This window comes from Octodon degus, unplaced genomic scaffold (genome assembly GCF_000260255.1).
Source record: "Octodon degus isolate 3935 unplaced genomic scaffold, OctDeg1.0 scaffold00002, whole genome shotgun sequence".
In the NCBI taxonomy this organism is placed as follows: Eukaryota; Metazoa; Chordata; class Mammalia; order Rodentia; family Octodontidae; genus Octodon; species Octodon degus.
This window is the reverse complement of record NW_004524578.1, coordinates 5,461,123-5,471,008: the sequence shown is the minus strand read 5'-3', so window position 1 is coordinate 5,471,008 and position 9,886 is coordinate 5,461,123. Positions and strand designations below refer to the sequence as shown.

General features: G+C 51.1%; 1 protein-coding gene across 4 annotated transcripts; it reads right to left on the bottom strand.

Annotated features, from left to right (window-relative positions):
* Nucleotides 1-2,724: 2,724 nt before the first annotated feature.
* Nucleotides 2,725-9,535, bottom strand: Lysmd4 (LysM domain containing 4). 4 transcript variants are annotated; one of them, XM_023709924.1, is made up of 3 exons: nucleotides 8,625-9,462; nucleotides 8,224-8,513; nucleotides 2,726-6,294 (listed from the first exon to the last, which is right to left on the bottom strand). In XM_023709924.1, exons 2-3 carry the CDS (start codon nucleotides 8,506-8,508, stop codon nucleotides 5,680-5,682), a joined length of 900 nt encoding a protein of 299 aa, XP_023565692.1. In that variant the 5' UTR covers nucleotides 8,509-8,513; nucleotides 8,625-9,462; the 3' UTR covers nucleotides 2,726-5,679. The 4 variants fall into 4 exon arrangements, with proteins under 4 accessions (XP_023565703.1, XP_023565695.1, XP_023565692.1 ...); XM_004623255.2 differs by lacking the exon at nucleotides 8,625-9,462 and adding an exon at nucleotides 9,485-9,535 and having other exon boundaries at nucleotides 2,727-6,294; XM_023709935.1 differs by lacking the exon at nucleotides 8,224-8,513 and having other exon boundaries at nucleotides 2,725-6,294.
* Nucleotides 9,536-9,886: the final 351 nt, after the last annotated feature.

The window sequence follows — 9,886 nt, the reverse complement described above, 5'->3', positions numbered from 1 at the left end:
GCTACCTCCCTGGCCCCTCAGTCTCCTTCTTAAGGGCTTTTCTTCTGCAACTCTCTGTCCCTTCCTTCAGCATGAAATGTGCCTGACACCCATTTCAAAACAACATAACTGAGCAGACTTTCCAGCAACTACCCACTGGTACTACCAACAACACTAAGGCACATGTAAGGGCCCTCTGTGTCCCTTCCAGAGTGCTGCAGTTTGTAGTGTTTATTTCCCATAAATGATATCACCATTCTACAGGGTGGTCAAGACTAAGTGCAGAGAACACTGGTGGAGAAATGGGGACCAGAGGACCTGGTGACGATCAGCATGGAAATGTAGCAGGTACTGTGTTCTCCCAACAGGATCAGGAGGACTTGGGAAAGAGAGAAGGGCAGGGCTCTCAAAGGGAACATGGAGAACTGCTGCTTCCTGGACTCCTGACACATGCGCTGTCCGCCCTTGCCAGCTGCTCAGCTAAATACTCCATGCAGATGGAGTTGTGGGGTGAATGATGCAGGACTAAGGTGGGGCCGAGTTCTGGAGATTTGCCATTTGATGGACAATGAGGAACATTAGAAAGGTGATGAGCCCTGAATTTAAGAACAGTCCCCTCACAGTTTCAGAGAGGCTTGGTTGGAGGAGGGAAGACTGTGAAGTGATTGTCTCAGTTTGTAGCCATGAAATTATCTTTCTTTTATTGTTTAGTGGTACTAGGGATTGAACTGAGGAAATCCACACTGAGCGCATCCCTAGCCCTTTTGTTCTGCTTTGTTTTTGAGACAGGGTCTAAATTTGCTAAGTTGCCAGGGCTGGGCTTGAACTTGTGATCTTCCTGCCTGCCGCAGCCTCCCGTAGTACTGAGATGACAGGTGAGCACCGCTGCTTGCAGCTCGCATGGAATGTTACACAGGTGCCCGAGTGAGGCAGGGAGACACCAGCGAAGGGAGCCTGACTGCTTGTCACATGCGCTCTCATGCCTTCATAATACTGTTTGGAGCATGTTTAAGTTGCTTAGCACTTGGAGTTTGTGCACATTAAATTTAGAAAAGTTAGACATTGCTTAATTTCTTCCTCTATGTTTTCCTGTTCATTTACACACATATTGGACCCTGTGATGTCCCAAAGCTCTTTGTACTTGTATATATTTTTCTATTTAATTTTCTGTTATTTATTTATTTTGTATTTTTAGGGCAGGGTCTACAGGGTGTTTAGGGTCTCACTACTAGATCGGACTCATAGTGATCCGCGTGTTTGCAGCCTCCCAAGAGCAGGGATTACTGGCGAGCCCCACCACACCCAGCCTCAATTGCCATCTCATCGTGCCCCGGGGGCAGGGCCCGCACTGCAGGCACGGGGATCGAACTCCCAGCCCCTGCGCCTGCTTGCAGCTGCTGAGTTATTTGGCAGGCCCTCTTCTGTTACATTTTGGCCAATTTTTATTGCCGTTTTCTGTTTTATTTTCTGAGGCCTATCTCATTAGTCCTGTTAAGTTCATTGGTCATTGCAGGTCTTTTTATCTCTAGATCTTCTGTTGGAGTTTTTATACTTCCTACTTCTTACATATATTGCCTCAGATATGTATGGTATTGATTTGCAGTAGCCATTTTGACAACATTAACTGCTAATTGGGTCTGTTTTGTGGGCCCTCCCCATTCTGGGTTGTGGTTTGGTTTGGTGTGTGTTTTACATGCCTGGTCATTTTTGCTTGGCTCCTAGACACGGTGACTTTTGTGTGGTAGAGGGTAGGCTTTGATGCCTCCCTTGAGTGCTTTGTGCTTTCCGTGGAGCATAGTTACTTGGCGTCACCTATGTCCTTTTAAGCTCAGTCACCTTCATTAAATCCTGTAGGTGCGAATGGAGAAAATCAGCTCCCCTCCACCAGCCAAGCCTCCAAAACTGAGGTTACTGTTCAAGTCAGTGCACATAAACTCTACTTACTTCTCAGACTTTCAGTGCCTTCCTGTTGTCCCCTAACAATCCCACACCCCTTAAGGGAGCTCGGGTTTGGATGGAAAGGCAATGAGAAGTAGCTCCTGTCCCTCCCAGATGGTGGAGTGATTTACAGGCTGAGCACGAGCATGTCACACACCTACCGCAGGTGGGAGGTGAGGACCCCCGTGCCACCATCCTCAGCATTGTCCTGAGGGCCGATGTCTCTGTGCTGGTACCAGCTACCCAGCTGGCTCTTGGAGGACAAATGAAAATGGGTGCTGCCCACTCTCGCCTACTTGCGTACTCTGCTCTGCCCAGGAAGCCAGTTGATCTTCCTCTCTGGTCATAAACCTTGCTGCTTTAGGGGCAAAGTGGGTAGGGAAGGCTCCTTTATTGACAAAACCAGGAGCTAAATTTAGTTGATTTTACATGAGCAAAAGACAGGTACATGCATGCTGATTGTACAGTTCTTGGCATCCAGGCAATGGGTTTGGATTTCTTAACGTCACACTGGCAGTGTCCCACGTGGGTCCAGAGAAATTGTCTTAATTCCTCTGTTGCCCCTCCTGAAGAAGCCCTGCCTCAAGAAGCCACAGGCAGTCTACGTGGCCTCCGTATTCCAGTCTGGCTCCGGCCTTCAATGCCTCCCCTGAGCCAGCAGAGGAGTCAGGCAGGTGGCAGGGCACAGGGGGAGTGGGGAGTGGGGGTGGTGTGGGGTGGTGGGGTGCGGAGCACAGCATAGGTGTCCGAGCCCAGCCACCCGGGCTGGGCCCGAGAAGCCCGCCTACCAGCTGTGAGAGCTCAGGTTTTTGTCTGTGAAGTGGGGGGAGTTAAGAGCCCACTTCTGAGGATGTGTGAGGGTACTTACAGCCCCGTGGGTCATGTTACTGTAGCTTTTGCTCCTAGCGCTACGGCCCAGGCTGCCCAAGGAGAGCACTTCATGACTCCTGGGCCTTTCCTGCTGCTGAGTCAGCCACCTGCCCCTCCAGCCCCAAGGGGGCTCCTCTCTCAAACTCACCATCTTCAGGCCAGGACCTGGTACACAGACGCTCACAGCCTTGGCTCCCGGAACAAACTGGGAGCGCAGGCCGTCACTGTGGCATCCTTAGGCTTCAACTAAGCACTTTCCACCAAAAAGACGTGTTATTCCTTGGAAACATTACCCAATGATGCCAAATTATGCAGAAAACGAACTATTTCCCACGTGTAGCTCACGGAACAGCTCCAGAACTTGAGAGGGTGGTGGTCCCTCTTCTGCCCATGGAAGCTGGGTACAGCACAAGCCCTGGCCGCCGGGTCCAGCAGAGCTGGGGGCACGGCTCACCCTGGACACACACGCCCGCCTTCATCGCCACCGCCCCTCACCTCCTCATGCTCAATCATCACCTGGTTTAAAAAAACAGGAATTATTTTTCCTTCACAGAAGAAATCATTTTATTCCACTTGAGAAAAGTAAAAGATACAGATTTATATTCTTTGCCTGGCAAAAGTGATTTTCCCAAGGGACTCGGGACTCTCCCTGGTAAAACTAAAGGCCACAAATAATAGGGAAATCAGGAGGCCCCATCAACACTGTGAGCAGAGAGACACTTAGCTGGAAAAACATTTACATGATCAAAATGTTTCCTGTATCCGGGCTGATGATTTTGTTTTGTCCTGAAGGTCATCCTGGTCCCTCAAGAAAACATTTGTGAAGATGATTTAAATGCACTAAATTGAACTCTAGGCCAGTTGTTTCACACAAACTGAGAGAAAGAAACTAGAAACCTGTCTGGAGGACTCTTCTGCTACCCTCCTTTCCTCTCCCAAGGTGGGATCTTTTACATTTATCTCTGGGCCTCAGGTATCGAGTGCCATACCAGCGCCTCGAGGGCAGCGTTTCTGGGTGTTTTCCACAGGTCTGGTGGGCAGAGCAGTGAGCCCCTCCACTGCTTCCCTGCCTTGCCTCACCCCACCCGTGCACAGGCTGGTGTCTTGCCAGAGAGGTGAGGACAGGCAAACAGCTGGCTCCATCTCACCATGGTCAGCCTCAGCCACTATACTATGAGTTGGGTAAGTGTCCCAAAGGCCTAAGACTTAAAGGTGTGGTCCTCAATTTGGCATTATTTTGAGGTGAGGTGGGGCCTAATGAGAGGAAGTTAGGTTGCTGGAGCAGTGCCTGTGAAGGGGACCTTGGGACCCCAGGCCTTCTCATTTCAAGTCAACACATGAGATGACATCACATGATGACCTCACAGCCATCCCATGTGAAGAGGTCAGCTCCACTACACACTCCCTGCCATGATGTGCCACTTAGCCACAGATCTAAAATCAATAGGCCAACTGATAGGATGAAACCCTCTGAAGCCATGAGCAGAAATAAACCCTTTCTCCTAAGTTACTGTCTTAGACTGTATTTACAGTCTCAGAAAGCAAATACTATGCCCCTCGAAGACACGAAGTGTCTGGTCTTATGGGCTACACCATAAACAGGGGACTCCCCTATGGCAGTTAGGGCAAGCCTTTTAGAGACCAAGTGGCCCAAATAGCAAGCCCAAACCCACTTAGGTGCTGCAGAGTGCCACCACCTCAATCCGATCTGAATACTGATGTTTTGGTTTAGAAAACCCAACCAACTCAACCATTTAACATCTTTGGTCTTAAAAACAAGTAATATGTATGCTGTAGGTTCACCACCACCCAAAAGGCCCCTCCTGTGGAAGTGGCAGGAAGCACACGGGGTTTCCTGGGGTGCTGGGGCTGCTGCTCTGGGCGATGCCAGCAAGGCAACTGCTCTGCACCTTGGCGACTGTGCACGTTCTTCCTGCCATGCTTGAGCCAGCAAGAGTGCCCTTCCTTAAGAGGCTAGGAATAGTTCAGCGGACTAATAGCCTGCTTAAGCCAAGTGCAGGGACCAGGATTCAATCCCGAGCACCATGTACTGCACAGGCCCTGTGGTGGCACACGCCTGTAATCTGCTGGCGAGACTGAAAACTGGAGGTTCGCTATGAGTCCAAGCTGTATAGTGAGAGCCCCATACCAAATACACACACACATAAAAAAAAGAGGCTGGGACGACCCAGGAGCCCCCAGTGTGGGGCATTTCTCATGGGAAGTGAGATGTACCTGTGCAGCAGGCTACATAGACAGGAAACCCGGGAACAGAACTGCCGTCTACCCAGCAGGGAAGCACCGTGAATGGGCCCTCTTGGATCTGGCAAGTGGCTCTGCTTGAGCAAAGCTAACAGGCGGGCAAAGAGGAAGCAGGCCTCCTTACAATCATATTCCTCTGGAAATCAGGGGGACATAAACTACTACTCCATAGCACCTTTCCTGGGGCGATGACACTTCCCCGAGCCAAGCCAAGTGCCTCCATGGTGGGCGGGGACACTAACAGGCCAATGACCAACCAGCCCTGACCCCGGGACGCCCACACTGCTGCTCCTTTGCTGGAGGCCATTCCTCTCCCTCAGCACAAGCAGCTTTGGGGCCCAGCCAGCCAGTCCACCGAGTGGCTTCAGGAAGTGTGGGTCACAGGTAATTGTCTATCTGGCGGCACCTTGGATGTGGAGGCAGCTGAGGACAGTGGTATGTGGAGCCCGCAGCCTAAGAACAAGCGAGCAGACCTCAGGGCTGGTGCAATCCAGAGCGCTGTGACCTGCAGCCGCATCCACACATCCCAGGAAACAAAGCGTAGCACCCGAGGACACAGCCAGGGCCAGGCAGTGGACAGCACGCACCGGCTGCTGAGGCAGGGCTGCTTGCTTCTCCAGGAGCTACAGCCTAGTTGCCTGCTGGGGTGGTCGGGCTGAGCTGGGTGGCTGCTGAGGTCAGAGTTGACACTGGAAGCACTAACCTGGGGGACTGTCCTGGACCAACACTCGATGCCACCACTGAGCCATAGGGGATGGCAGTTGTATTCAAGCTATTAGGGGTCTCCCCAGTAGCCTGGATTTTAAAATAGACCAAATAAAATAGCGGCAGCACAATCCCAATTAGAAGCATGATGAAGACAGCATTCCACCACTGAATGCCGCAGTCTGCACCATCTGTAGATGTCCTCGGGGCTGCGGGGAGCAGTGGCTGATCGGCAGCGTCTGCACAGCAGCTGTCACCCAGGAAGATCTCCGAGTGCACTGCACGCTCAATGTTCTGGTCAATGCCCTTGAAGAAGTCTGTCAACTGGCTGGCCTGGGCATCCGCACCTGCAGCCGCGCTCTGGGCACTGGGCGGCTCCACAAAGGTCACTCTGGTCTCTGAGGGTGGGCCTGGAAGGGGCTTCAGTTCCTTGTGGGTCTCTGTGAGGATCCCATGGCTTTTCACGGGAATTTTAATCGATTTCAAAGCATATAAGTCTTGTTCTCTGATGAAGTTGTTAACCTTCTTAATATCTGCGACCTAGGGGAGCCATGAAGACACGTGTCATAAATTAAGTGAAGCTTCTTAAAAGTACACAGTTATACCCAAGTGGCCCTTAGTCTGGCCGGACGAAAGCCAAGATCAACCCAGCCAGGCTGGGGAAAGCCAGGAAGCTGCGCGCACATACTGGGTTGGTTTGGCTTTTACTCTGCGCTAATGGACAGTCTAGTGATCAAATGTGCCTATAGATTTACAAGTCGGAACAATTTCAGGTCGGTTTTGGAAACCGTTTCAAATGCCACTGCAACAAAATGCTTTTAGGTGAAACCCTATGCCCTATCCGGATACTAGAGTGAACTCGGTAGCTGTACTGTACTGTCTTTAACTTTGAGGCAACAGCGTCCCCATCTGCCTGGTTTCCTTCTCACCCCAGAACCCAAGTGAAAGGCTGCCTGAGGAAACCCCAAAGCCTCTACCAGTCTAAAGACAGCAGAAGCCAATGTACCTGTAATACCTGTAATACCGCAGACGTGACCTCACCCAGAACCATACTGTCTTTCTCAGAAGTGCTACAGGGAGGATACACTTTGACTAAGGTTAATTCACTTTGGAGACATCACAACTTTTCTTTTAGATTCATCAGTCAAGTTGAAGGCCATATATGGACAGATTTTCTAATTGTCAACTCAGACAAAAAGAACACATGTAACAGAGTTTATCTTTTAACATAAAAGTTCATGACAAACTCTTTTCTTAAACTTTAGGATTTATGAAGAGGGAGACAAATATAAATCAAAAACTCCTCCTCAAGCTAATGTTTGAAAACCTTCCAGATACTGCAGATCATCTATAAAGTTTTCATTTGCAAGTCCACTTAAAGTAGACTATAAATACAGGCCACAGGCCCTTAGCGCTTCCTTCGTGTCAATCGTGTCTGTTACTATAATTATGTAGCAGCTGCTTTCATCATTTCATGGAATTGAGGGAACATTTTTCCTTGTTTACGGAAACAAACATAGGAAATCCTTGAGATGTTCTGGTCTTTGACTCAACTTAAAAGCAAATATATTTAAGTTAGCAAAACTGATCATTTGCTGGAGACATTATATATCCTTGGTAGGTTTATTAGATATCACCGTACCAACAGACCTACCCATATATATGTAGGGTTTTTCAGCCTATGTCCTATAAATCATAGGCAGAAAACCGTAGATGCTGTGTGTCTCTAGAAACTGGCTTAGAAAGACACAAATACCCCACAGGATCTTTTCAGCATTTGGACCTTGTTAGGTAAATGACAAACACTAAGTTTTTTTAATACTAAGTAGCTTACATAGTCTTAGGGTAGGCTATATCTACTGTACAGTGTTAGCAAAATGAAATAATTTCACCCTAGGAGAAAATGAGGCGATTCTTTAAATACTTTCCTACTTACTTTGCCATTGTTAATCACTCTGAATGCTAAAAACATAATTAAAGAGAAAAACAGTTATATAGGTACACAGCACAGAGCTAGAGCATGCAATTCTAAAAGAGAGAAGGTGAATTATTACCAAATAAACACAGCCCCAAAAGTCAGAAAAATTAAAAGCAGCAAGAAAAGCAAACACGCCAAAAGAATCTTAGATAAATTCCATCTGACAGCTCCAACGCTCTAAGGTCTTAAATAAAATGTGCTCAATGCAAAAAAAAAAAAAAAAAAAAACTGGGGATGGGTCTCAGAATTCCAGTGTTTGCTGCTGTGCAGAAAGGAAATGTAGAGTTAGGATGGCTTCCTGACTAACCGTTCTGAGCCCAGTTCAGAGATGAAGGACCTCTGCCTGCCTTGCACTTCTGGCTACACAGAGGCACCTGCTGCCGCAGCCACAGGGCTCTGACCACCCATGGGGTCAGGAAAGGCAACCAGGCCTGGCCTGGGGGAGCCCTTCAGAGCTGCTGGAGGCGGGGACGCAGCCTGGGGTGGCTTACTTTGCAGCCATACTGCAGAGCCAGCTTGTTGAGGTTGTCTTCCTGGGCCACCTCCCGCTGCAGCAGCACCACGTCCCCTGCTCTGGGCCGGTGCGCCTGGTGAACGCTGTTCTGGAGCTCCCGGCCCCGGGGGCGTAGAACCACCTGCTGCTGCCGGGTCTCTTCCTCAGAGGAGTCCTCTGAGTCCCCACTGCCATTTTTGAACACGTACACGTGACTGCGTGGAGTCCTACAGACAGCGGCCGGGCCTTGGAAGGTCTTGGTTAACAGCTCCTTCTGCCTCATCTTCCCTGAAAACCAAACCCGTGTTAATCCTCCAGGCAAGAATGCACAACTGGCCCTGTTAAACAGCGGTATCTTGTTAGCAATTATTCCTTTCCCTAATTCCTGCAGATCCTCACAAATAGCATCAGTACAAAATAGGAGTGTCTTTAAGGTGAGCTGGGAGGAGGGAGGCAGAATAAGAGCACTTTTAAAGACGGTACACGTTTATCCATAGGCTGGGATCCTCGTGATGAGCAGTAAGGACTGTTCTGCTTCCATACACGAGTAAAAGCACAACCTGTGTACAACAATCTCGTTCACTATTTATGCATTCCACGGTTTCTTCACTAAGACACCGGATACTCAGGACACGTGCTCAGAAGAAGTACGAGACCAACACGCTGTTATTTTCACACTGCTTGATGTCTTGCACACGCGAGGCGAGGGAGAAAAACACCTGTCGACCTCACAGATTCACGACCTCAGAGATTCGCCCTTTTTCTCGGAGGTCACCGTGCGTTCCTTACTCCCCCGCTTCTATTTCCATCTATTGCCAGAGCTACGAAGCATCCCTCTCCCTGTCCAAGTAGCTAGAAAGAGATTCTAGAAATGAAATCTGAAACTTGGGGACTAACAGTCTCGCATAGAGTCGGCGAGGAGAGCCATCGAGCGGCGGGGGCGCGGTGCGGGCCGGCTCCTCCGCCCGCGCAGGGGCTGCGCGCCCGGGACTGCCGCTCCGAGGGCCCCCTCCTCCAAGCCTCCCTCCGCGCCCCGCAGCAGGCGCTGGCCCGGCCCTAGGCCCGCACCCCTGACCTCCAACCCGCGAGCGGGGACCAACCGCTGACAGTCTCGGCCTCCGCCCCTCCGTCTGCGGGAGGTTCGCTGAGGAGCCCACGGGGCCGCAGCCCGCCCCAAGTCCACAGCCCGACCAGCCCGCGGCGCGGCACCAGCCCGCAGCCCCCACGTCCGGGCCAAGACCCCCTCCCCCAGGCCGTGCTACCTCCACTCCCAGGCTCCGCCGCGCCCGGCTGCCACCAACGCCGCCGCCGCGCCTGGCGATTGGCTGCGAAAATCAGGTCTTCCGGGGGGCGGGGCCGGAGAGACAACCAATGACATTGGTCGTGAGCGGGCCCCCGCGCGAGCCGCGCTGCAGAGAGGTCAGCAGAGGACAGGCTCGGTCTGGGGGCGGGGCGAGGGCCGGGAACGGGGCGGGGCCTCAGTTTCAGGCCCTGACCCTCCGACGGTGCCCTTAGTTTTTCTTGGCGCTCTACGTTAGCTGATTCCTGGCGAAGGTCAGGCTTTCTGCTGAGCCTCAACGTTCTCAGTCGCAGAGGCCTTGGCCCCGCCTGCTTGAGGCCATCTGTTGGCAGCCAGCAGATCGCCAGGAGCGACTGTCATC

Excerpts from the sequence above, each read along its gene's own strand:
- Lysmd4 (XM_004623255.2), bottom strand. The coding sequence starts at position 8,508 with ATGAGGCAGAAGGAGCTGTTAACCAAGACCTTCCAAGGCCCGGCCGCT. Across the intron at positions 6,295-8,223 it reads CTCTGCAGTATGGCTGCAAA|GTCGCAGATATTAAGAAGGT; the intron begins GTAAGCCACCCC and ends TGGCTCCCCTAG.